Consider the following 27,131-nt stretch of genomic DNA (forward strand, 5'->3'; position numbering starts at 1 on the left):
GACCAGCCTGGCCAAAGTGGTGAAAACCTGTCTCTACTGAAAATACAAAAATTAGCTGGGTGTGGTGGCGGGCGCTTGTAATCCCAGCTACTCAAGAGGCTGAGGCAAGAGAATTGCTTGAACCTGGGAGGTGGAGGTTGCAGTGAGCCGAGATGGTGCTACTGCACTCCAGCCTGGACAAGAGTGAAACTCGGTCTCCAAAAAAAAAAAAAAAAAGAAAGAAAAGGAAAGCATATCTGAAGGGAATGAACAAATATACATACGGAAAACTGTATTCATGGGGTAGAACGCTGGCTGTTTCCCCCACTTTTGCTATTTCTCAATTCTCCCCTAAAGTTGTGATAGCGTTTTCTCAGTGGAAAGGATGACCACAGAATCATCTCCCCTGGGCTGCAACTAAGGAAGTATCTGAATTGGAGTGAGAATGCGGCCAGGCTTCAAATCCAGAAGGGGCATTTTACAGGGCGTGTGGCTCTCACCCAGGGCTCACAGGACACCTGATACTTAGGCTGCTTCCCAAGAGGCTGAGGACAGCGCGGCCCCAGCTCCCCCAGTTTAGGAGCCTGCACTGGTGAGCGATGGCTGCTCCGCACAGCCCCCGGGTCCTCTACGGAAGTCCCTGGCACCTATCAGGACCCCTAAGGGAGGTCGCTTGTTACCCCTCACTACAACTCGGTCCCAAATGAGAAGCGGCCCCCATCTTCCCCGAAAGGGTCTCTTGTTCTCCCTGGCCCTCCTGCGAAGGTCATTACTCCCCAACTCGCCTTTTTTGATGTTTTTTGGTTCCTGGTTTTTTGAGGCAGGGTCTCGCTTCATCTCACAGACTGGGGTGCAGTGGCGCCATCACAGCTCACGGCAGCCTCGACCTCCCGGGATCAAGCGATCCTCTCACCTCAGCCTCCCGAGTACCTGGGACCACAGGCGAGCGCCACTACGCCCGGCTTCTTTGCTTTTGTGTTTTGTTTGTTTTGTTGTTTGTTTGTTTGATAGAGACGAGGTCTCGCTATGTTGTCCAGGCTGGTCTCTAACTCAAAGGATCCTCTCACCTCGGCCTCCGAAACTGCTGGGATGACAGGTGTGAGCCACCGCGCCCGGCCCCTCGCCAGCCTTTTGAAGGAGCCTTTCGTCCTCAAGGCCAAGGGCAAGGCCACCCCCTCCCCGCGAGTTCCATGCCCCCTAGAGGGTCACAGTTCCAGACGGGGAGGTGGCGCCCTCCCCTAGGCCCCGGGCCCCGACCGCCCGGTGCCGCCTCCTTCCGGGCCCTCCCCATGATGACGGCGCTGCTGGCAGGCCGGGCGGACTGGGCGGGGCTCCGAGCGGGGACTGGGACCCAGACGGGCTCCGGGACGGGGAGCAGGCGGCGTGGCCATGGCGGGCTGCTGCGCCGCGCTGGCGGCCTTCCTGTTCGAGTACGACACGCCGCGCATCGTGCTCATCCGCAGCCGCAAAGTGGGGCTCATGAACCGCGCCGTGCAGCTGCTCATCCTGGCCTACGTCATCGGGTGAGCGCGGCCGCGCGGAGCCGGGCGGGGGGCGCCGCGGGGGACGCGGCGGGGGCTGCCCTCGGGTCCGCCCCGTGCGGCGGCTCATCCCGGCTTCGGTCATCTGGGCGAGTGCGGGGGCGGCGAGCCAAGGCGGTGACACCTTCCCTGGGTCCCAGCCGCCGCGCCGGGCCCCGGGGGCGAGAGGCTGCTTACTGCTGTTTCAAAGCCATAGCCTGGGCCGGGCGCGGTGGCGCACGCCTGTAATCCCAGCACTTTGGGAGCCCGAGGCGGGACCATCGCCTCAGCCCAGAAGTTCGAAACCAGTTTGGGCAGCATCGTGGGACCCCGTCTCTCCAAAGATTAAAAATCCGCCAGGCCTGGTGGCGCGCGCCTGGGGTCCCAGCTACTCAGGAGACTGAGGTGGGAGGATCGCTTGAGCCCAAGAGGCTGAGGCTGCAGTGAGCTATGATCACACCACTTAACTCCAGCCTGGGAGACAGTCCGAGACCCTGCTCTTTACAAAATAAATAAAGGCAAAGCCTGGCTAGGCCGTTACCCTCTCCTGTCTGACCCCCCAGAGTGCCCCTTGGCTGTAGGGGCTTCGCCCTGAACGTCTCAATCTTAGCTCTCCACTTCCCATCCTGCTGATTTGCCGACAAAACCAAAGCTTGGAATTTCCTCTTGGTTCCTTCTGGGTCGGTGGCTTCTGGTCATTTCTTTTGATCACTAGGCAGTATCACTATGTGGTAGTAGCGAGGTCAGACTTCAAGAGTAGTTAAAGTTTGCTTCCTTTGTTTTGTGGGATTGTGGGGCTTTTATGGTACCTGCCCTGGCCTAGTCAGTCATTCCCCATGCTGCACCCTTAGGCTAGAGATGCCCTGCCGCCCTCAGGCCTCGCTGAATGTGCCATTGTACTTGAAGGCACCTGTTTTGTTTTGTTGTGTTGTGTTGTGTTTTTTTTTTTTTTTTTTTTTTTGAGACGGAGTTTCTCTCTTGTCGCCCGGGCTGAAGTGCAATGACACGATCTCGGCTCACTGCAACCTCCGCCTCCCGGGTTCAAGCAATTCTTCTGTCTCAGTCTCCTGAGTGACCGGGATTACTGGCGCCCGCCACACGCCCGGCCAATTTTTGTATTTTTTAGTAGAGACGGGGTTTCACCATGTTAGCCAGGCTGGTCCTGAACTGACCTCAGGTGATCCGCCCACCTCAGCCTCCCAAAGTGCTGGGATTAGAGGTGTGCGCCCCCGCGCCCAGCTGGCACCTGTTACTATTGAATACAACCTGAGAGAGAAGATGAGAATTACCTTGCCACCTGGGGCCACTTTAAAGGCTTACCTGGGGTGTTCTTGTGTCTACAGCTGCTGGGCTGACACGTATTGCCTAGTGCAGTGGTCCCCAAACTGCACATTGGAACCATCTGAGAATCTTTGGCTCCCGTCCCTAGACCCTTTTTTTTTTTAAGTTGGAGTCTCCCTCTGTCGCCCACGCTGGAGTGCAGTGGTGCAATCTAGGCTCACTGCAACCTCCACCTCCCCGGTTCAAGCGATTCTCCTGCTTCAGCCTCCCGAGTAGCTAGGATGTACAGGCGCCCACCACCATGCCCGGCTAATTTTTGTATTTTTAGTAGAGACGGGGTTTCGCCATGTTGTCCAGGCTGTTCTCGAACTCCTGACCTCAGGTGATCCACCCGCCTCTGCCTCCCAGAGTGCTGGGATTACAGGCATGAGCCACCGTGCCCAGACGCATACCCAGACCTTCTGATTTAATTGCTGTAGCATATGATCAGCTGCCCAGGTGATTCTGATGTTTAGCAACGTTTCGGAACCAATGAACTGTGTTTCCCAAGTTTACCTGATCATGGAAGACTCATGTGAGGAATTGTTTAAAAGCAACAAATCCCCCTCTTTGGGGTGAGGTTTGGAATCTTAACACTGCCCAAGGGAATTCCCATGACGGAGCAGGTTTGACTTCCAATATCTGTCAGCAGCAGCAGTAGGTACAGACAGTATTCAAGAGGATGGCTTTCCAGGTGCAGACTCAACATCAGAACCACCTGGCCCACACCCAGATTTGGACTCATTGGCTCCCACCTGTAGTCCCAGTGCTTTGGGAGGCCAAGGTGGGAGGATTGCTTGAGGCCAGGAGCTCAAGACCAGCCTGGACAACATAGTGAGACTCCATCTCCAAAAGAAAAATAAAGGTTAAAATGGTAAATTTTACTGATGGAGTTGTGTAAAACAAAAAAAAAATTTTTTTTTTTGGCCGAGCGCAGTGGCTCATGCCTATAATCCCAGCATTTTAGGAGGCCGAGGCAGGTGAGGTCAGGAGTTCGAGACCAGCCTGACCAACATGGTGAAACCCCGTCTCTACTAAAAGTACAAAAAATTAGCCGGGCCTAATCAAAAAATTAGCTGAGGCCTGTAATCCCAGCTACTTGGGAGGCTGAGGCAGGAGAATCGCTTGAATCCAGGAGGTGGAGGTTGCAGTGAGCCGAGATTGCGCCGCTGCACTCCAGCCTGAGCCACAAGAGCAAAACTCCATCTCAAATATATATATGTATACATATTATATATATACACACACACATATGTGTATATATACACACACACACATATATATATTTGAGACCCACTGCTAGCCAGTGAATTGAACTCACATCCCTGGTTGGACTTGAAGCATTTGGGGGCAGGAGCTCCCCTGCAGCTTTTTGCTTTTGGCATTTGCTGCCAGTGGGAGTATCAGTGCTCATCTACCTTAGGGTACCTGTAAAATTACGACTGTGGAAAATATCCATAGTGGTGTTGCACTGTATGGTAGCCACTAGTAACTTGTACCTATTGAACACTTTAACCGTCCCTACTCTAAATTGAGGTGTGCTATAACTGTAAAATACACACTGGATTTCAAAGACATAAGTTCAGAAAAAGAGGCTGGGCACAGTGGCTCATGCCTGAGATCACAGTACTTTGGGAGGCTGAGGTGGGAAGATCGCTTGAGCTCAAGAGTTTGAGACAAACCTGGGCAACATAGCGAGAACTTGCCTCTACAAAAAAGTACAAAAATTAGCCTGGCATGGTGCACACACCTATAGTCCTACCTATTTGGGAGGTTGAGGCAGAAGGACTGCTTGAGCCTGGGAGGTTGAGGCCACGGAAAGCTGTGATCATACCACCACACTCCAGCCTGGGCAACAGAGCGAGATACTGTCTCAAAAAAAAACAGAGTACCACTGTCACATCAATACATTTTTTATTGATGACATGTTAAAATATTTTGGCTATATTGGGTTACACAGAATATATCATTACAATTCATTTTTCCTGTCTCTTTTCTTTTCTTTTTGCTTTTTTTCTTTTTAAACGGGGTCTCGTTTTGTCACCCAGACTGGAGTGCAGTGCACTGCAACCTCCACCTCCCAGGCTCAAGTGATTCTACCATCTCAGCCTCTGGAATTATGGGACTACAGGTGCACACCACCACAACTGGCTAATTATTGTTTTGTTTTGTTTTGTAGAGATGAGATTTCTCATTTCTACAATCATGAGGTTTCCATGTTGCCCAAGCTGGTCTCGAACTCCTGAGCTCTAGCAATCTGTCTGCCTCGGCCTTCCAGAGTGCTGGGATTACAGGCATGAGCCACCGTGCCTGGCTCTTCCTATTTCTTTTTACTTTTTGACATAACTATGAGAAACTTTTAAATTACAGGGTCTTGCTCTGTGGTAGCACACGCCTGTAATCCCAATACTTTGGGAGGCTGAGGCAGGTGGATCCCTTGAGCTTAGGAAATTTGAGACCAGCCTGGGCAACATAGTAAAACCCCATCTCTACCAAAAATACAAAAAATTAGCTCGGCATAGTGGCGCATACCTGTAGACTCAGCTACTTGGGAGGCTGAGGTGGGAGGATCACTGTAGCCTGGGAAGCGGAGGTTGCAATGAACTGAGATTGTGCCACTGCACTTCAGCCTGGGCAACAGAGCAAGAGCCTGTCTCAAAAAAAAAAAAAATGTGGCTCGCATTATGTTTTTATTGGACAGCACAGCTCTGTAGGATTGCTTATGACGTATTCACTATCTCAGTCATGAGAATCTTTAAAGCAGTAAATGCTTTGCTTTTGTCCATCTTGCTATAATCAAAACTGACTCAGGACCTGAATTAAGACTTTTTTTTTTTAACCTCGTCTCTTAACTTTTTCATCCAACTCATCTTGGTGAAATTGTGGTCTCTTCTTACAGCAACCCTTCCTCAAAAAGAGACCGAACACGCAATTCTCATCTATCTAACTCTGTTAACAATCATGAGATGAGGAAATAATCACATGATAATGAGTGGCATAAAACCCTGTGTCTCTAAATTAAGCAACTCACTGTGCTTGATGAGTACATCAGTCTTCCTGCCCCAAGCTTTTGTGTGTCAGACTGGAATTAAATGGAAGCTTACACTGCAGCTGAATTCGTAGAAGCCCTGGACTTGTGAGGGGAAAAGCCCATCGGAGGAAAGCCCATCTCTAGGCTGGGCAATGAACTTGGAGACTGCTTGATCAGACACACTCATAAGTAACCAAAACCGTTCATTTCTTTTCTTTTCTTTCTTTCTTTTTTTTTTTTTTTTTTAAGACAGTCTCACTCTGTTGCCCAGGCTGGAGTGCAGTGGCATGATCTCAGCTCACTGCAATCTCCACCTCCCAGGTTCAAGTGATTCTCCTGCCTCAGCCTCCCGAGTATCTGGGACCACAGGCACCCACCACCACACCCAGCTAATTTTTTGTATTTTTAGTAGAGACGGGATTTTACAATGTTGGCCAGGCTGGTCTGAGACTCTTGCCCTCAAAAAAACCAGTGAATTTCTGAAGTCTCAGCATCTAGGACTTAAGGAGAAACCTAGCATTTCCTGATTCTATAAATAACAACACTAATAGTCTCTAGTAGATGTTTAACAGCAGTTCGGAGGGGAGGGGTTCTGATTTGTAGTACTGGCCAATTTCCACAGTGTCAATACTTGCTCCATGACCAACCATGACTCACAAACGTTGTTGTAAACATTTGACATACATTAGTTCATTTACCCTCACAACAATCCTGTGAAGTTCTACTGTCACTCCCAGATTATAGAGGGGGAAACTGAGGCACAATGAGGTTAAGCACCTTGGCCAAAGTTATGTCTCGTGAATGGTGGAGCTGAGCCATGAACCAAGACCTGCTGCCTCCAGTGTGTCCTAACCCCTATAAGCTAATGCCTGTAGATGTTTTTTTTGCTTTTGTTTTTGTTTTTTTGAGACAGGGTCTTGCTCTGTCACCCAGGCTGGAGTGCAGTGGCATCACAGCTCACTGCAGCCTCCGTCTCCTAGGCTCAAGTGATCCTCCCACCTCAGCCTCCCAAGTAGCTGGGATTGCAAGCATGTGCCACCATGCCTGGCTAATTTTTTATTTTTGTAGAGATCCCTGTGTTGCCCAGGCTTGTCTCAAGCTCTCAGGCACAAGGGATCTTCCCCTCTTGACCTCCCAAAGTGCTGCGATTACAGGCATGAGCCACTGTACCCAGCCCCTTTGGATTTTTAATTGTTCAAACTGGTAGTCATATTCCCACTTCAGAGGAGAGAACCATATATGTGACCAGAATTCTTGGGGAAAAGTAAGAAACTACAAACTACTCTTAAAAGTTCCTTAAAGGGTAGAATTCTCTTTTTTAGAAAGAGTAGCCTAGGGGTGTCCAATCTTTTGGATTCCCTGGGCCACATTGGAAGAAGAAGAATTATCTTGGGCCATACATAAAATACACTAACACTAACAATAGCTGATGAACTAAAAAACAAAAATTTTTTAATCACAAAAAAAATCTCATAATGTTTTAAGAAAGTTTACGAATTTGTTTGGGGCTTCATTCAAAGCCATCCTGGGCTGCATGCGGCCTGTGTGCTGTGGGTTGTGTGCTGTGGGTTGTGTGCTGTGGGTTGGAGGAGCTTAGAGTAGAGCATAGTGGGTGACAGAAAAGGCTTCAGATGCTTCTAGCCTGAATTCAAATCCTGACTCTGCCACTCACTGGCTGTGTGACCTTAGGTAAGTGACTTAACCTTTCTGGGTCTCCATTTCCTCCTCTGTAAAATGGAAATAATGATGATTAAATGAGTTAATATATATAAAGAGCTTAGATCAGTGCCTGGTGCCTATGAACACTCCAGTGGTAACTATTATAATTTGTATTATCTCTTGGTGATTCCCATAGGTCATAGGCATTGAAAGTGCTCAAATGGCTGGGCACGGTGGCTCACGCCTGTAATCCCAGCACTTTGGAAGGTTGAGGTGGGCAGATCACCTGAGCTCAGGAGTTTGAGACCAGCCTGGCCAACATGGTGAAACCCCGTCTCTACTAAAAATAGAAAATTAGCTGGGCAAGGTGGCGCATGCCTGTAATCCCAGGTACTTGGGAAGCTGAGGCAGGAGAATTGCCTGAACCCTGGAGGCGGAGGTTGCAGTGAGTCGAGATCGCGCCATTGCACTCCAGCTTGTACAACAAGAGTAAAACTTTGTCTCAAAAAAAAAAAAAAAAGAAAGAAAGAAAAAGTGCTTACATGTAATAAAGACAATATTCATGGAGCGTTTTCTCTGTGCCGTCAGTGTGCTGAGTGCTTTACCTGCACCACCTCATTGGTTTCCCACAAACGCTACTGTGGTTTAGGTGCTACTATCCCCATTTGGCAGAAGTGGAGATGGAGCCCCCTAGAAGGTGTGTAGCTTTGTAGAAAGTCACGTAATTAGCCAACACCGTACTTCCAGCCACTGCCCAGCAGAGGGTTCCCCATCAATTCAAATCCATTGAATCCTAATGGCAATTTAAGAGACCTGTTTTATTTTATAGGTGGGTGTTTGTGTGGGAAAAGGGCTACCAGGAAACTGACTCCGTGGTCAGCTCCGTTACGACCAAGGTCAAGGGCGTGGCTGTGACCAACACTTCTAAACTTGGATTCCGGATCTGGGATGTGGCGGATTATGTGATACCAGCTCAGGTGTGTCTCCCACTGTGTCTTCTAACACTGACACCTTGCTCTTTACTGACTTTGCACACTTGATTAATGATTGACGTGGACTGAGTCCTGACATCACTGATGCCCAGAATAATTGTTTTAGTCCAAGAAAGTGGTGCAGCCAAAATCTTTTCAGCTTAGGATCTAACAGAGTGTATCCAACAGAGTGTATTTCAGCATGGCAGGCTGAAAGACAGGAAGCTTTCCAGGTGGACATCTCGGCCTATCTCAGGCCCGGAAAGATGAGAAAACAAATGTCATAAATCCTGATAAAAACTCAAGTGGAAATATCACCTTTCCACATTTTGGGTTTGCGTTATTGTCCCAAATCCACAAGGTAAATCTTTGCAGACAGTGTAAAAACTTTAGGCCGGGCGCAGTAGCTCACACCTGTAATCCCAGAGCTTTGGGAGGCCAAGGCAGGCAGATCCCTTGAGCCCAGGAGTTCGAGACCAGCCTGGGCAATGTGGTGAAACCCTGTCTCTACCAAAAAAAAAAGAAAAGAATTAAAAGACCAGAATCCAAACAAGAAGGAAACAGAGACAGCAGCACAGGACTCCATGGATAACAAAGGGAAGGGAAGATGTTGTTTACTGCTGCATACTAGTCTTCAGGCTGTTAATCTGCAAAGCTCTAAGTTAAACATTGACTCTTTAGTCCTGGTAACAGCCTCTGCACCACACAGTCAAACCCTGACATAGCCCTCCAGATGGCTTATGTGCTAAGGGACCGAGGGTGACCAGTATAGATTAGCTGCCAACTCTTGGCTCAGAGCTCTTGCCAGGGAAAACAAGAACTTCAGAAACTCTTTCTTCAGGTGTGTTCTTCCCCCTACCTTCTTAAGAGAAGGGTCTTACGGGGTGCCCAGAGAGGAGACCAAACTAATGAGCTATAAAGGTCAAGTGGAAGGGCTGGGCACGTTGGCTCATGCCTGTAATCCCAGCACTTTGGGAGACTGAGGCAGGTGTATCATGAGGTCAAGAGATTGAGACCATCCTGGCCAACATGGTGAAACCCTGTCTCTACTAAAAATACAAAAATTAGCCTGGTGTGGTGGCGGGTGCCTGTAGTCCCAGCTACTAGGGAGGCTGAGGCGGGAGAATCACTTGAACCTGGGAGGTGGAGGTTGTAGTGAGCCGAGAGCACGCCACTGCACTCCAGTCTGGTGACAGAGGAAGACTCTATCTCAAAAAAAAAAAAAAAAGATCAAGTGGAACAGGGGACTTGTAGTTGGCTGGAGGGGGCAGTGCTGTTAGCATGCACCTGTCTTAGCAGAGAGACAGCTGCCGTCTGTGCAGGCATAGCCTCGTCCCGGCGAGCTCTGGGAATGTCATGCTCGGTGTGTTTACTGGGCGGATGAGGAAGGGCACAAGCCCTGCTTTTGTCCCTTGGTGGAAAGGAGGACCCCACAACTCAGCCTTCCGTGGCGGATCTGGGCAGGGGCCGTGCGAGTTCCCCAGGGCTTTCCTCATGAGCTTTCACGATGTCTGTGTTCTTCGTAGATGGAGCACAGTCATCTATTGGCAGCCCCTTGGCTCATCTCCAGACTGAAAATCCCCTTAATTTGAAGTAGATAAGATATAGGAAACAGGCCACATGCGGTGGTTCAAACCTGTAATCTCAATGCTTTTGGAAGCTGAGGCAGAAGGATCACTTGAGCCCAGGAGTTTGAGGCTGAAGTGAACTGTGATCACGCCACTGCACTCCAGCTAGGGCAACAGAGCAAGACCCCAACTCTAAAAGAGGGAGAAAAAAAGGAGAGATAGGAAACAAAAAGTAGACCATACCAAATTGTTCCAAGTATAACTCAGGAGAGTTTCAGGAGTGGCCTTCTCTAACACCAAACGAGGAGTATATTTGGTTTTTTTGGTTTTTTTGGTTTTTTGGTTTTTTGGTTTTTTGTATTTTTAGTAGAGACGGGGTTTCACCATGTTAGCCAGGATAGTCTCGATCTCCTGACCTCGTGATCCACCCGCCTCGGCCTCCCAAAGTGCTGGGATTACAGGCTTGAGCCACCGCGCCCGGCCTGAGGAGTATATTTGTACATTGAACACCTGGGAACATGACAGGGTGGTGGGAGAGAAGCTGCAGCTCATGCCACATCCTCATGCCTCTTCCTGTGGCCTTCTCCTTGTCTCCCAACATAGTTTGCCCTGGGCCTTTGGAAGATGCCAGCTATTCCTAGAGCTTCTACCACTTGTCAGATGTGGGGTTGGGGATATCTACAGACTGATTGGTTTCTGAGTTGCCCTGATCCCCAAGATGGCTCCCACTACTGACTGTTCTTCTCAGGAGTGTGAAATGCTGAAAACTTTGGGCATCTCCTTTTAAAATGCCTGGGCCCAGCCAGGTGCAGTGGCTCATACCTGTAGTCCCAGCACTTTTGGAGGCCAAGGCAGGAGGATCATCGGAGCCCGGGAGTTCAATACCAGCCCGAGCAATATAGTGAGACCCCGTCTTGATTGCATGGGTGGTGGATGGATGGATGGATAGATCAAGAGAGAGAGAGATAGAATAGATAAATGATAGGATAGAGGAAGGAAGGAAGGAAGGAAGGAAGGAAGGAAGGAAGGAAGGAAGGAAGGAAGGAAGGAAGGAAGGAAGGAAGGAAGGGAGGGAGGGAGGGAAGGAACGGAAGGAAAGGAAAGAAGAGAAAGGAAAGAAAGAAAAAGGAAAGAAAGAAAAGAGAAAGAAAAGAAAGATGGAAGGAAAGGATAGATTAGATAGATGACAGATAGATAGATGATAGGATAGATTAGATAGGTGATAGATGATAAATAGAAAACAGATGGTAGATATAGAATAGATTTGATAGATAGGATAGATTAGATAGATAGATAAAGAGATAGATAGATAGATAGATAGATAGATAATAGATAGAGTAGATAGATGGATACCAGCACCCAATGAGAGGAGGATCCAACTAAAATATTTTGGGGTCTTTGCCTTTTATTCCTTAGATGAGGAGGTCATTGTCAGCAATTCTTCAGTCTCATCCTAGCAAATTGCTTTCCAGAAACTCTAAATCAATTATTTGGCACCTTTATATGTATGAGGAGGAAACAGAACCTTCTCAAAGAGAAATGTCACTTGCTGACCCTGACCGAGTCTTCTCTAGAATGTTTTGTTCATAATTTCAGTTAGGAAAGAAAACCAGCCAGATTTGAGCCCCGTGAGGCCTCATGTTTTTATTCCTCTGAGATAATCTGGTTGGCAGGGAATGTTTTTAGCACTCGTTGGCTCTTTCCCTCAATAAGTCAAGCTCGATTGAGAAACCATTGCTTCACCTTGCAGACCCCCCCCCCCTTTTTTTTAACTGCAGTCAAATTCACTTACAGAAATTAACCATTTTAAGTCGGGCACAGTGGCTCATGCTCGTAATCCTAGCACTTTGGGAGGCTGAGGCAGGTAGATCACTTGAGGCCAGGAGTTTGAGACCAGCCTGGCCAACATGGTGAAACCCTATCTCTACTAAAAATACAAAAATTAGCCAGGTGTGGTGGTACGCACCTGTAGTCCCAGTTACTCAGGAGGGTGAGGCTGGAGAATTGCTTGAACCCGGGAGGCAGAGATTGCAGTGAGCCGAGATCATGCCACTGCCCTGCAGCCTGGGCGACACAGCAAGGCTCCATCTCAAATAAATAAATAAGAAATAAATTAACCATTTTAAAATAAAAACTTCAGCACGTTTAGTGCATTCACAGTGTTGTGCAAGCATCACCTCTATCTAGTTCAAAACATTTCCATCACCCCAAAGAGAAGCCTCGTATATTACACGGCCACTCCCCATTCCCCACTTCCCTCACTCCCTGGCAACCCCTAAGTGCTTTGTCTCTATGGACTTAACTGTTCTGGAAGTTTCACATCAATGTGATCGTATCTTATGTGGCTTTTGTGTCTGGCTTCTTTCACTCAGCATCATGTTTTTGGGGTTCATCCATGTTGTAGCCTGTGTCAGTGCTTTATTCCTTTATTTTATTTTATTATTTTATTTTTTGAGACAAAGTCTCACTCTGTCACCCAGGCTGGAGTGCACTGGCGTGGTTTCGGCTCACTGCAAACTCCACCTCCCAGGTTCCAGTGGTTCTCCTGGCTCAGCCTCCTGAGTAGCTGGGATTACAGGTGCCCACCACCACACCTGGCTCCGTGTGTGTGTTTGTGTGTGTGTGTGTGTGTGTGTATGTGTTTAGTAGAGACGAAGTTTCACCATGTTGGCCAGGCTGATCTGGAATTCTTGATCTCAGGTGATCCACCTGCCTCAGCTTCCCAAAGTACTGGGATTACAGGTGTGAGCCACCGTGCCCAGCCCCTTCATTCCTTTTTATTCATGGCTGAATCACATTCCATTGTGTGACTAGACTAAGACAGACATTTGGGCTGTTTCCACCTTTTTTTTTTTTTTTTTTTTGAGACAATCTCGTTGTGTCATCCAGGCTGGAGTGCAGTGTCACGATCTCGGCTCATTGCAACCTCCGACTCCTGGGTTCAAGCAATTCTCCTGCCTCAGCCTCCCAAGTAGTTGGGACTACAGGCACCCGCCACCACACCCGGCTAAATTTTGTATTTTAGTAAAGACAGGGTTTCGCTATGTTGACCAGGCTGGTCTTGAACTGACCTCATGATCCGCCTGCTTCAGCCTCCCAAAGTGCTGGGATTACAGGCTTGAGCCACCGTGCCCAACCTGTTTCCACCTTTTGGCTCTTATGAAAAGTGTTACGCTGAATATGTATGTACAAGGACTTGTTTGAGTCGCTGTTTTCCATTCGGTTATAAACTTTGTTTTTTGTTTTTTGTTTTTTGTTTTTTGTTTTGAGACGGAGTCTTGCTCTGTGCCCCGGGCTGGAGTGCAGTGGCGCGATCTCGGCTCACTGCAAGCTCCGCCCCGCTGGGTTCACGCCATTCTCCTGCCTCAGCCTCCCAAGTAGCTGGGACTACAGGCGCCCACCACCTCGCCCGGCTAATTTTCTTGTATTTTTAGTAGAGACGGGGTTTCACCGTGTTAGCCAGGATGGTCTCGATCTCCTGACCTCGTGATCCGCCCGTCTCGGCCTCCCAAAGTGCTGGGATTACAGGCTTGAGCCACCGCGCCCGGCCTCGGTTATAAACTTTGATGGGAGAGAGCGGGAGACCATGCGGTCAGTTTTTGAGTTGTCCTCTTCAGTCAACGTCTGCCTTTCTCGGCTCTCTGTGAGTCCTCTGAGCATGACTTGCCCGTGCTCCCCTCTGCAGCAGGAAAACTCCCTCTTCGTCATGACCAACATGATCCTCACCATGAACCAGACCCAGGACCTGTGTCCCGAGGTAGGAGGCCCCCCGGGAAGAGCCCCAGGCCCCACGTGCCTCTCCACGCCTGTCCGCCTGTGTGTGGGGCTGGGCCACATGGACCTTGTTTTCACTCCTTCTTTTTCCAGATTCCAGATGCGACCACTGTGTGTAAATCAGATGCCAACTGTACTGCTGGCTCTGCCGGCACCCACAGTAATGGTACGAGCTTGCAGCCTCCTGGGGAGGGCAGCCCCTGAGCAGATTGCCCCCACCGTGGAGCCTTTCTGATAGAGAAATCCCCCCAGTTCCTTCACATGACCATGGGTGAGCCAGGTGTCAAGGTTGGGGTCCTGGAACCTTCTCTGCATTCACTGCTGTCAGTGGAGCCCCAGAAGCCATCCCAGCTCTTGCCCTATTCTGTTTTTTCTCTTCTTCTTCTTCTTTTTTTGAGCCAGAGTCTTGCTCTGTCGCCCAAGCTAGAGTGCAGTGGCATGATCTAGGCTCACTGCAACGTCCACCTCCCGCGTTCAAGCAATTCTCCTGCCTCAGCCTCCCGAATAGCTGGGATTACAGGCACACGCCACCACGCCCAGCTAATTTTTGTATTTTTTGTAGAGATGGGGTTTTACCATGTTAGCCAGGCTGGTCTTGAACTCCTGACCTCAGGTGATCCACCCACCTCAGCCCCCCAAAGTGCTAGGATTACAGGCATGAGCTACTGCGCCCAGCCTCTTGTCCCATTCTTTAGCTTGGCATCACCCTGGCTGAGATGTGGCTGGCACACAGGTGACTGTCTTCCTCCAATTCTAACTCGTGGACGCTGACACTGTCTAAATCCCAGATTTGCACAGCTCAAGATTGGCTGCATGGGAGGCTGGATGGGGCTCTCCCTCTCTACTCCAAAAAGGTAGAAAATGGGAGACCCCTGTGGACGTGGGATCCCCCCTTGTGCTTGTAGGAGTCTCAACAGGCAGATGCGTACCTTTCAACCAGTCCGTCAAGACGTGTGAGGTGGCAGCCTGGTGCCCAGTGGAGGATGACACACACGTGCCACAGTGAGTCCAGCACTAGGGAAGGAAGTACCTTTTTATTTATTTATTTATTTATTTATTTATTTATTTATTTTTGAGACACATTGTCACTCTGTACCCCAGGCTGGAGTGTAGTGGTGCGATCTTGGCTCACCACAACCTCCGCCTCCCGGGTTCAAACAATTTTCCGTGCCTCAGCCTCCTGAGTAGATGAGATTATAGGCGTCCACCACCACGCCAGCTAACTTTTTGTATTTTTAGTAGAGACAGGGTCTTGCCATGTCGGCCATGCTGGTCTTGAACTCCTGACCTCAAGTGATCCACCTGCCTTGGCCTCCCAAAGTGCTAGGATTACAGGCGGGAGCCACCGTACCCAGCCGGAAGCACCTTCAACTCTGGGTGTCAGCCTTGAGCAGAGGTGGTCAAGGAGTTAACACCTGTGTGTTGTGGCTTTTTGTGTGTTTCTGGTGTCTATGTGGAGTCAGACTGCCCTAAGATGGCTGCTCTCAACCACAAGGCAGTGACCATCAGTGGCAAGGTGGGCCACAAGTGTCTGTCACTCACGAGAAGGGTGCAGCTGACTTCCTTGTATGTTAGGACTCTGTCAGTTGCAAATAACTGACAGGAAACAGTTCTCAGTGCTGTAAGCACATGTGCACAAACACACACACACATACACATGCGTGCATACCGGGGGGCAGTGTATTGTTCGGCTAACCAAAAAGATCCAGCATGGCCATGAGAATCTCGTGCCAGGCTGAGGCGGAAGAATCTTTTGAACTGGGGAGGCAGTGGTTGCTGAGCTGAGATGGTGCCACTGCACTCCCTCCTGGGCGACAGAGGCCACTGCACTCCTGCCTAGGCGACAGAGTGAGGGATAAAGGACAACACCCTAGTCTCCCCTCCTGGCTCTGCATCCCTCCGACCCACAGCATAGCCTAGGAGGCAGCACTGCACTTACAGCCCCCCAAGGCTGAGTGTCCCTTCCCAGCTGTCCCTGGAGATTCTAGACCTGTCCATCATCACATCAACGGCCATATCTCTCAACCCATCTCCGTGACTGGGGCATGGGTTTCGCTTATCAGCTTGGGCCTGGGGCACATGCCCACCTCTGCAGCTGGGGTTAGAGTCAGACCCACCCAAGTGACACAGGCAAGCATAGGGGAGATATGGCTTCTAAAGGACATTTGGGGTTCTGTTACCAGAAAAGCTGGGCACAGATGCTGAGAAGAAAACAACAGATATTTGCTACAATATATACAACTAAACTAGACAGGTTCATCCTGGCGCAGTGGCTCATGCTATAATCCTAGCACTTTGGGAGGCTGAGGCAGGTGGATCATCTGAGGCCAGGAGTTTGAGACCAGCCCAACATGGAGAAACCCCGTCTCTACTAAAAAATACAAAAATTAGCCAGGCATAGTGGCGGTCGTCTGTAATCCCAGCTACTTGGGAGACTGAGGTAGAAGAATCGCTTGAACCCAGGAAGTGGAGATCCCGGTGATCTCAGTGAGCTGAGATCGCGCTTCTGCACTCTAGCCTGGGCGACAGAGAGAGACTCTGTCTCAAAAAATAAAAATTAAATAAATAAATAAATAAATAAAAATTTAAAAATCAACTAAACTAGCCAGGTTCAAGGGTTGCGCTAGAATAACATTCTTCCTGGTTGTAATTGGCTGTACTTCGTGGGGTGGAGTCCGGGCAGCGCTCTGAGAAGTGTGTGCAGCCCAGGGCCTTTCTCACCAAGAGCTCAGACCGAGGCCTCCATGAGCCCCGGGGAGCAGGAAGCCACTAAACCTCATCCTGGGTATGTTGAGACAGAAGGAAAGGCTGAGAACTGCAGATTTAGAGATTGCTAAGGCAAGGGAAGGAGACAGAAAAAGAAAAGGAATCCTGGCATCTTAGAGCCGGAGAGGATCTCACAGAGCTGTGCTCTCCAACACGGGAGACTCTGGCCGCGCGTGGCTATTGAAAATTGAAATATGACTGGGTCCAAAAGGAGATGGGCTGCCCATAGGAAGTGCACTCATCATCGAATCGGATTTTTGTTTTTCTTTTTTTTGAGTCGAAGTCTCGCTCTGTCATCCAGGCTGGAGTACAGTGGCATGATCTCGGCTCACTGCAACCTCTGCCTCCTAGGTTCAAGTGATTCTCCTGCCTCCGCCTCCTGAGTAGCTGGGATTATAGGCACCCACGACCACACCTTGCTCATTTTTGTGTTTTTAGTAGAGAGCGGGTTTTACCATGTTGGCCAGGCTGGTCTCAAACTCCTGACCTCAGGTGATCCACCTGCCTCAACCTCCCAAAGTGCTGGGATTACAGGTGTGAGCCACCGCGCCCAGCCTGATTCTGAACATTTCTTTATTTATTTATTTATTTTATTTTGTTTTTTGAGATGAAGTCTCACTCTGTCGCCCAGGCTGGAGTGCAGTGGTGCCATCTCTGCTCACTGCAAGCTCTGCCTTCTGGGTTCACACCATTCTCCTGCCTCAGCCTCCCAAGTAGCTGGGACTACAGGTGCCCGCCACCATGCCCAGCTAACTTTTTTTTTTTTTTTTTTTGGAGACAGAGTCTCGCGCTGTCGCCCAGGCTGGAGTGCAGTGGCCGGATCTCAGCTCACTGCAAGCTCCGCCTCCTGGGTTTGCACCATTCTCCTTCCTCAGCCTCCCGAGTAGCTGGGACTACAGGCGCCCGCCACCTCACCCGGCTATTTTTTTGTATTTTTTAGTAGAGACGGGGTTTCACTGTGTTAGCCAGGATGGTCTCGATCTCCTGACCTCATGATCCACCCGTCTCGGCCTCCCAAAGTGCTGGGATTACAGGCTTGAGCCACCGCGCCCGGCCCCCCAGCTGACTTTTTTGTATTTTTAGTAGAGACCAGGTTTCACCATGTTAGCCAGGATGGTCTTGATCTCCTGACCTCATGATCCGCCTGCCTTGACCTCCCAAAGTGCTGGGATTACAGGCGTGAGTCACCGCGCCCGGCCCTGAATATTTGTTATGAGAAAAAGAATGTATAATATCTCATTGATTTTTTATGTTGGTTACATGTTGAAGTGCTATTTTGGGTTATTGTATAAAATTGTACTTGTTTCTTTTACTTTGTAATGTGGCTATTAGGAAACTTTAAATTGGAGTGTGGCTTGTAGTTGTGTCTCATAAGATACTTTTGTTTTGAGACAGGATCTTGCTCTGTCACCCAGTGCAGTGATAACAACCATGGCTCACTGCAGCCTCGAACTCCTGGACTCAAGTGATCTTCCCGCCTCATCCTCCTGTGTAGCTGGGACCACAGGGACGCACCACTATGCCCAGCTAACTTATTTTTTGTAGAGACAGGGTTTCGCCATGTTGCCCAGGCTGGTCCTGAACTCCTGGGCTCAAGCATCCTACCTGCCTTAGCCTCCCGAAGTGCTGGGATTACAGGATGAGCCACCACACCTGACCTCACAATATACTTTCATTGGACCTCACTGTTATAGATCTAATCCAGTGTAGAACGATTTTTAAGTGCACACTGATAAAAGAAATAACATTGGCCAGGCACAGTGGCTCACGCCTGTAATCCCAGCACTTTGGGAGGCAGAGACAGGTGGATCACTTGAGGTCAGGAGTTCAAAACCAGCCTGTCCAACGTGGTGAAACCCCCCCTCTACTAAAAATAGAAAAATTAGCCAGGCATCGTGGTGCGTGCCTGTAATCCCAGCCACTCAGGAGGCTGAGGCACAAGAATTGCTTGAACTTGGGAGACGGAGGTTGCAATGAGCCAAGATCATGCCACCGCGCTCCAGCCTGGGCGACAGAATAAGACTCTGTCTCAAAAACAAAACTAAAACTAAAACGTTTTGGAACTAGATAGAGGTGATGATTGCACAACATTATGAATGTACTAAATGCCACAGAATTGTCCAGTTTAAAATGGTTAATTTTATGTTTTAGTAAATTTCATCTCAATTTCTCTAAAAGGTGAGTTGATCTTAAAGTATTACATATGAGGTACACAGGTGTGGGGGGGTGTTATGGTACAGGAAATAACAAAAACTTGAACACCCCTGTTGTAAGCCATCCCTCTTGAGGGAGTGGGGACTTTGAAAACCTGAGAGAAGGCCAGGTATGGTGGCCCGTGCCTGTAATCCCAGCACTTTGGGAGGCCGAGGTGGGTGGATCACCTGAGATTGGGAGTTCGAGACCAGCCTGGCCAACATGGTGAAAACCCATCTCTACTAAAAATATGAAAAAATTAGCCAGGCGTGGTGGCGCACACCTGTAACCCCAGCTACTCGGGAAGCTGAGGCAGGAGAATCACTTGAACCCAGAGGTTGCACTGAGCCAAGATTGCAGCATTACACTCCAGCCTGAGCAACAGGAGCGAGACTCCATCTCAAAAAAAAAAAAAAAAAACCTGAGAGAAGCCCCTTGGTCCCAGCCTTTCTCTGACAGCCACGGTGACAGGCTCAGCTGTCCTCAGAGTACAGCCCTGTCACTGGCCTTACTCCTGTCTCAGGGCTGGGAAGACTGTTGATGTTGTCATTCCAAAGATCCCACCTGGATCAGGGAACATTCCCCACAGAAGGGTCAGCCATACAGTGCCAGATTCTCCAGGAGAAATTCACCAAAGAAGTGGAGTCCCCTTGGGGACAGATTCAACTTGTATTGTCAGCCAGGAGCTGACGTGGCACTTCTGAGAAGAGGCGGGTGCACCTGCTGGCAGGTGCTTTGTGCACCTTTCAGACAGGTCAGGATCCAGCCTGTAGGCAAATTTACTTTTGCTTTGGCTTGTAAAACTGAACCTGCCCAGCCTTCATTCTTTCCCTGGAGAACGCCTAAGGCCCCGAAGCCCCTAAGGCCAGGAAGCCCGGCCTACTGATTTCCAGTGAGGCCACGAATCCCCTCCCTGGTTAGCAATTTGGTTTTCACTGCCTTGGGGGAGAGGGCCTGCCCTTGCTTGAGAGGAAGAACCTGGAAGGCTCGGCTCAGTCTCTTCTCTTGGAAGAGAAGAGTGTGTGTGCAGAAGGGAGTAGAAAATGTTAGAGGTGTTTCATCTTCTTGACAAAATGACATTGTAAGATGTGTGTATATGTTTTTAAAAATAGTACGTAGGGGCTGAACATGGTGGCTCACTCCTGTAGTCCAGTACAGGGAGGCGGAGGTGGGAGTATCGCTTGAGGTCAGGAGTTCCAGACCAGCCTGGGCAATGTAGGAAGACTTCATCTCTACAAAAAAAAAAGAAAGAAAGAAAGAAATTTTAATTAGCCAGGCATGGTGATGCATGCCTATAGTTCCAGCTACTTGAGAGGCTGAGGTGGGAGACCTCCCTTGAGCCTGGGAGGTTGAGGCTACAAGAAGCTGTGTTCATGCAACTGTACTCCAGCCTGGGCAACAGAGCAAGGCCCTGTCTCAAAAATATTTATAGGCTGGGCGTGGTGGCTCACGTCTGTAATCCCAACACGTTGGGAGGCTGAAGCAGGCGGATCACTTGAGGCCAGGAGTTGGAGACCAGCCTGACCAACATGGTGGAACCCTGTCTCTACTAAAAATACAAAAAAAGTTAACCAGGCGTAGTGGCGCACACCTGTAATCCCAGCTACTCAGGAGGCTGAGGCAGGAGAATTGCCTGAACCCAGGAGGCTGAGATTGCAGTGAGCTGAGATCGCACCATTGCACTCAAGTCAGGGTGACAGAATGACTCCATCTCAAAAAAATAATAATAATAAATATATATATGTGTGTGTGTATATATACACACACACAATACATATATATTATATATATATATAACATGGGTGTGTGAGTATTTGTATATATTTGTATTTCATTAACAGTAATGTAATCATTGTTTTTCAGACCTGCTTTTTTAAAGGCTGCAGAAAACTTCACTCTTCTGGTTAAGAACAACATCTGGTATCCCAAATTTAATTTCAGCAAGTAAGTGGTGGCCGCGTGTGTTGCGTGAGTTCACCAGGCTCTTGGAGAAACTTCTGGCTCTTCTCTCTTCTCTGAGGTTTTCCTTGCTCTGATTTTCTGCTTCCTCTCGACTTTAGGAGGAATATCCTTCCCAACATCACCACTACTTACCTCAAGTCGTGCATTTATGACGCTAAAACAGATCCCTTCTGCCCCATATTCCGTCTTGGCAAAATAGTGGAGAATGCAGGACACAGCTTCCAGGACATGGCCGTGGAGGTGGGTGCGGGTCCTGGCTCTCCTGACCCAGCCCTGGAGGCATCTCGTGCCAGGCGCTGAGGAAAGCCTCGCCGTGTCTCTGCTGCTCACCCCCAGGGAGGCATCATGGGCATCCAGGTCAACTGGGACTGCAACCTGGACAGAGCGGCCTCCCTCTGCTTGCCCAGGTACTCCTTCCGCCGCCTCGATACACGAGATGTCGAGCACAACGTGTCTCCTGGCTACAATTTCAGGTGGGTGTGAGCTTGGACCCCTCGCTTGTGTTGTGGGAGGCGCTGGGGCTGGGTACACGCCAGTGGGGGCACCCACGCCCGCTGAAGACTAGCACTCAGGCAGCACCCCAAGGACAGGCTGCTGGTCCCCCATCCAAGGCAGCAGGAAGGCCATGCCGGGAAAATGCGCTTAGTGGTGTCCTGCTCCGGGGCCATCCCAGCCCCCGAGAACCCTCCTTGCCCTTTCCTGCCACAAGAAACGTGTTGAGATAGTTCTTAGAGCAGCCAGAAGAGGCTGGGGGCTTGAGCTTTCCAGCGCCAGCCTCAGCCATGACCTCCATTCACTGTCTCGAGGAGCGGATGATCCATGATCCTCCAGTCCAAAGGCCTCTGGGGCCTGGCCCAGGAATTGGTTTCTCAAAGGTTGAACCTGTGCCAGAATCTCCAGAGTGCAGGGGACACCGGTTTGAGGCCCCTGAAAGGCCTTGCTTGGTTCCCTGCTACAAATGCTGGCATCTCGGTGTCCGGGGGTAGTTGTAAGCAAGTCCCACAAACAGTGGCTTGCAACCACAGGACTTGATTCTCTCGCAGTTCTGGAGGCCACAACCTAAAATCCAGGCGTCAGCGGGGCCGTGCTCACTCTGAAGGCTCTGGAGAGAGTCCTTACTTGTCTCTCCCGGCTTCTGGTAGCCCACGGCGTTCCTTGGCTTGTGGACGCATCACTCCAGTACTCTGCCTCTGCCATCATGAGGCCTTCTGCCCTGTGTGTGTCTCTGTGTCTTTTCTTCTTGTAAGGACAGCAGTCACTGAATTTAGGGCCCACCCTACTCCAGTATGACCTCATCTTAACAAATTACGTCTGCCAAGATCTTATTTCCAAATAAGGTCACACTCCCAGGCTTCAGGTAGATGTGAATTTTGGGGGACACACTGTTCAACCCACTACAGCTGATGATCTCATGACAGGGTCTTATTGCCACTTCCTTGAGGCAGCAGAATCTGTAGCCAGGTACATTTCCATGTACCCTTTGTTGCATTTTTCACACTCCTTAAAAAAGAGGCCCTCCAGGCTGGGCGCAGTGACTCATGCCTGTAATCCTAGCACTTTGGGAGGCCAAGACAGGCAGATCACCTGAGGTTGGGAGTTCAAGACCAGCCTGGCCAGCATGGCGAAACCCCGTCTCTACTAAAAAAAAAGAAAAAAAAAATACAAAAAGTAGCTGGGCATGATGGCGCATGCCTGTAATCCTAGCTACTTGGAAGGCTGAGGCAGGAGAATCACTTGAGCCAGGGAGGCAGAGGTTGCAGTGAGCCAAGATCGCACCACTGCACTCCAGCCCCTGCGACAAAGCAAGTCTCCGTCTCAGGGGGAAAAAAAAAAAAAAAAAAGAGGCCCTGCAAGGACCTTCCTGGGCGCGTTCAGCGGCACTTTGGGCTGCACTTGCCTCCCTCTAGTGGTGACATGTGGAATCCGATCCATACGGGATCCTAAGACCTCTGTAATTGTGGGATCTGCTGTCCTTTTGAAACTTCTGGCTCACTGAGTAAAGCAGGTATTTGAATTTTTCTTTTCTAACAGTTAGATTTGTGTTATTCCATCTCTGCTGTCACATAGTTCTTGTGGAAACCTCAAGCTTAGGTCAGAGCCCTAAAACAGAAAGACCTCAGGACGCCTATCCCCTGACCTCGGCCAGCACCAGGCCCTGCCTGTCTCCCAGGCCTGGCCCATGGCATGGAAGTTGTGGGCCAGATAAAGCATGGACCTAGAGTGTGGGCCGAGGCTCCTGGCGGATCTCTGGAGAACATGGGGTAGCAGATGGTATGTCTTGATGGTTCTTCACCAACCATCCATCCCCTGCTCACGCGTGTGCGCACTCTCTCGCTCGCTCGCTCTCTTTTTTTTCTAAGGGAGTGATTTGCTCTGTCCCCCAGGTTGGAGTGCAGTGGCGTGATCTCAGCTCACTGCAACCTTTACCTCCCGGTTCAAGCGATTCTCCTGCCTCAGCCTTCTGAGTAATTAGGATTACAGGCACCCGCCACCACACCCAGCTAATTTTTTGTATTTTTATTAGAGATGGGGTTTCTCCATGTTGACCAGGCTGGTCTCGAGCTCCTCACCTCAAGTGATCCACCCACCTCAGCCTCCCAAAGTGCCAGAATTACAGGTGTGAGCCACCATGCCTGGCCATATATTTTTTTTTTTTTTTTTTTTTGAGATGGAGTCTCGCTGTGTCTCCCAGGCTGGAGTGCAGTGGCGTGATCTGGGCTCACTGCAAGCTCCGCCTCCCGGGTTCACGCCATTCTCCCGCCTCAGCCTCCCAAGTAGCTGGGACTACAGGCGCCCGCCACCACGCCCAGCTAGTTTTTTGTATGTTTAGTAGAGACGGGGTTTCACCATGTTAGCCAGGATAGTCTCGATCTCCTGACCTCGTGATCTGCCGTCTCGGCCTCCCAAAGTGCTGGGATTACAGGCTTGAGCCACCGCGCCCGGCCGCCATATATTTTTAAATGGTCTTATTGAGATGCAATTCACATGCCATACCATTCACCCATTTGAAGTGCAGAATTCATCGTTTTCACTATATTCACAGATAAGTGCAACCTTCACCACAGTCCATTTTAGAACATTTCCATCATCTCAAAAAGAAATCCTGCACCCTTCTGTCATTCCCCTGCCCCTGGCAATAGTGGTCTACTTTCTGTCTCTGCAGATGTGCCTCTTCTGGGCATTTCATACAAATAGAATCAATATGTGGCCTTTCGTGTCTGGCTCCTTCCCCTTAGCCTGATGTTTTCAAGCTTCATACATGTTGTAGCCTGTGTCAGTACCTCGTCTCTTTTTATGGCCAAATATTCTGTTGTGTTGACAGACAACGTTTTGTTCATCTCTTTATCTGTGTGACAAATCAGTGGTTCTTGTTGTTGTTGTTCTTCTTGAAGACTGTGTGCACAGAATCAATGTTTCTTTGAAAAAATAAAAAAGAAAGCCCTGGGTCAAGAGATTGAGATCATCCAGGCCAATCTGGTGAAACCCCGTCTCTATTAAACAATCCAAAAATCAGTTGGGCGTGGTGGCGCGCACCTGTAGTCCCAGCACTTGGGAGGCTGAGGCAGAATTGCTTAAAGCCGGGAGGTGGAGGTTGCAGTGAGCTAAGATTGGTGCCCCTACACTCCAGCCTGGCAACAGAGGGAGACTCCATCTCAAAAAAAAAAAAAAAGGCCCTGCACGGATGCTGTGTTTGGGGCTGGCTTAGTCCCCTCCTGCAATGCTGGCTGGTCACATTCTTACTGTTAGATGTTGGAGGCCAGGGTCCCTTGAGGGAGGCAGGTGGGATGTACCAAGTGGGATGTTGAGAGCAAACTGTTCAGGTTCAGGAGGGTATGGTGGTGCTGGAGAAAGAGGTCTCCCTGTGTCCCTCCACCTCATGGGTCCCGCGTCTTCCTGCTTGCACAGCCCACCTCAGCCAGGAGAGGCCCCGAGCCGCTCCAGCATCTGTTCAGCCAGCAGAGTGGACCATTCACCCATACCAGCTCCACTCTAACATCCTCTCCCAGGGCCCAAGGTCCTGCCCCAGCCATCTCCCCCGATCCATCCTCCTTCTCCTCAGGTTTGCCAAGTACTACAGAGACCCGGCTGGCAAGGAGCAGCGCACGCTCATCAAGGCCTACGGCATCCGCTTCGACATCATCGTGTTTGGGAAGGTAGCTCGCCGCCACTGGCTCCCCTCCGTCACTCCCTGCAGGGACAAGGGGCCTCTCCCTGCCCCTGCAGAAACACTTTTTTTCTTTTCCTCTGTCTTGACAGGCAGGGAAATTTGACATCATCCCCACCATGATCAACATCGGCTCTGGCCTGGCGCTGCTGGGCATGGTGAGTGGGCTAGGCCCTGCCTTCACCCTCACGGTGAGGTGAGACCTTGGGCTGGGCTCCTGGTCCTGGCCCTGGGCCTGAGACCTCAGATGTGTTTCTAGACTTGACCCTCTGGCCTTCTTTCCCTTGGCCCCCAGCCCTCCTCCCACCTTCCCTTCACCAAGACCACACCCCTTGGGTCCCAGCCTTCTCCCAAGAGATAGGGGTGCCTTTCCATTCTGGTAAAGATTCTAAGCTTCTCAGGAAGGGGCACGCAAAGAATAAGAGGGGCTGCAATCCTGGCTCACTCACCCTGTGCTAAATTCAGGCGACCGTGCTGTGTGACATCATAGTCCTCTACTGCATGAAGAAAAGACTCTACTATCGGGAGAAGAAATACAAATATGTGGAAGATTATGAGCAGGTGCGCCCCTCCTGGCCCCCAGCAGGTGCAGGCCTCTTATCTCCCGGGTGCGGGAGCCCTGGGCGTGGGCCCGTCTGGGAGGCCATTCTGCAGAGGCTGGCGCCAGTGTGGCGCAGTGTCCCCCTGTTAACCCGGCCGTCCCGCCATTCAGCAGCTGCTCCATCCCTAGGCCCGTACTTGATGGACTCTTTAAACCCAGCCTCGTTTCAATGAGCGATATCTCAAGTGGGTTATGATAATGCATGCTCTGAGAACGCCTGTGTGCACACACTACTTCAGTTCACCTTGTGGAACAGGAAAGGTTGGGTTCCAGGCCTGGGACCAACTTGAGAACCCCTGACAGTGAAGTCCCTGGCACCGCCCTCCCGCCTGCCACAAGGGGTCCCAGGGGCACCTTGATCCGCTTGTGTCCTTCTTTGCAGGGTCTTGCTAGTGAGCTGGACCCGTGAGGCCTACCCCACACCTGGGCTCTCCACGGCCCCATCGAAGAACAGAGAGGAGGAGGAGGGAGAAATGGCCACCACATCACCCCAGAGAAAGTTCTGGAATCTGATTGAGTCTCCACTCCACAAGTACTCAGGGTTCCCCAGCAGCTCCTGTGTGTTGTGTGTAGGATCTGTTTGACCACTCGGCCCAGGAGGTCACCAATCTGTTCTTGGCTGGGTCAACTCTGTTATTCCTGCAACCTGGGGTTGTGAGGGGGAGCGCTGGCCCGAGGAAGTGGCACTGCTGTGACTTTCAGGGCTGGAGCTGGCTTTGCTCAGAAGCCTCCTGTCTCCAGCTCTCTCCTGGACAGGCCCAGTCCTCTGAGGCACGGCGGCTCTGTTGGAGCACTTTATGTGGCAGGGGAGGCTGCCTGGTTGCAGTCACTAGACTTGTAGCAGGCCTGGGCTGCAGGCTTCCCCCAACCATTCCCTGCAGCCATGAGGCAGAGCTGGCATTTCTCTTCAGAGAAGCGCTGTGCTGAAGTGATTGAGGACCAGACATTAAAACGTGATTTTCTTAATCCCTGTCTGTTGTCTTGTAGCATGTGCTAGAACTTTCCTTCCTACCCTTTACAACAACCAGTAAATCCACTTGTCCGGCTCACTGTGCTCAGAAAAGGTCCATGGGATAGTCTATTTCTGGCGCTTATGCACATTTTCCCCTACTTCTTTATTTATTTTTGAGGCAGAATCTCACTCTGCCACCCAGGCTGGAGTGCAGTGGCACAATCTCTGCACACTACAACCTCCACCTCCCGGGTTCAAGCGATTCTCCTGCCTCAGCCTCCCGAGTAGCTGTGATTACAGGCACACGCCACCATGACCAGCTAATTTTTGTATTTTTAGTGGAGACAGGGTTTCATCATGTCGGCCACGAGGCTGGTCTCGAACTCCTGACCTCAAACGATCCGCCTCCCTTAGCCTCTCAAAGTGCTTGGATTACAGGCGTGCACCACCACGCCTGGCCTATTTATTTTTATTACCCAGGCTGGAGTGCAGTGGCACGATCACTGCTCACTGCAGCCTCCATCTGCTGGGCTTAAGTGATCCTCCTACCTCAGCCTCCCACAGTGCTGGGATTACAGGCATGAGCCACCGCACCCAGCTGCCTACTTTTTAAAGCCTAATAATTTCTGTCATTAGCTTGTCTTCCTATACAGTACACAGGACACTTTTT

At 50.2% G+C, this 27,131-nt stretch overlaps 1 protein-coding gene across 4 annotated transcripts; it reads left to right on the forward strand.

Moving 5' to 3' along the window:
• Positions 1–972: 972 nt before the first annotated feature.
• P2RX4 (purinergic receptor P2X 4) lies at positions 973–26,475 on the forward strand. Of its 4 annotated transcripts, XM_025403344.1 has the most exons (13): positions 973–1,502; positions 8,159–8,206; positions 8,339–8,486; positions 13,734–13,805; positions 13,916–13,988; positions 14,728–14,824; positions 20,645–20,725; positions 20,842–20,983; positions 21,080–21,216; positions 24,804–24,897; positions 25,001–25,066; positions 25,374–25,469; positions 25,892–26,475. In XM_025403344.1, exons 1-13 carry the CDS (start codon positions 1,369–1,371, stop codon positions 25,916–25,918), a joined length of 1,215 nt encoding a protein of 404 aa, XP_025259129.1. In that variant the 5' UTR covers positions 973–1,368; the 3' UTR covers positions 25,919–26,475. The 4 variants fall into 4 exon arrangements, with proteins under 4 accessions (XP_025259129.1, XP_025259130.1, XP_025259132.1 ...); XM_025403345.1 differs by lacking the exon at positions 8,159–8,206; XM_025403347.1 differs by lacking the exons at positions 8,159–8,206; positions 25,374–25,469 and having other exon boundaries at positions 25,001–25,015; positions 25,994–26,475.
• Positions 26,476–27,131: the final 656 nt, after the last annotated feature.

The sequence above is a fragment of the Theropithecus gelada genome, chromosome 11 (assembly GCF_003255815.1).
Source record: "Theropithecus gelada isolate Dixy chromosome 11, Tgel_1.0, whole genome shotgun sequence".
NCBI lineage: Eukaryota > Metazoa > Chordata > Mammalia > Primates > Cercopithecidae > Theropithecus > Theropithecus gelada.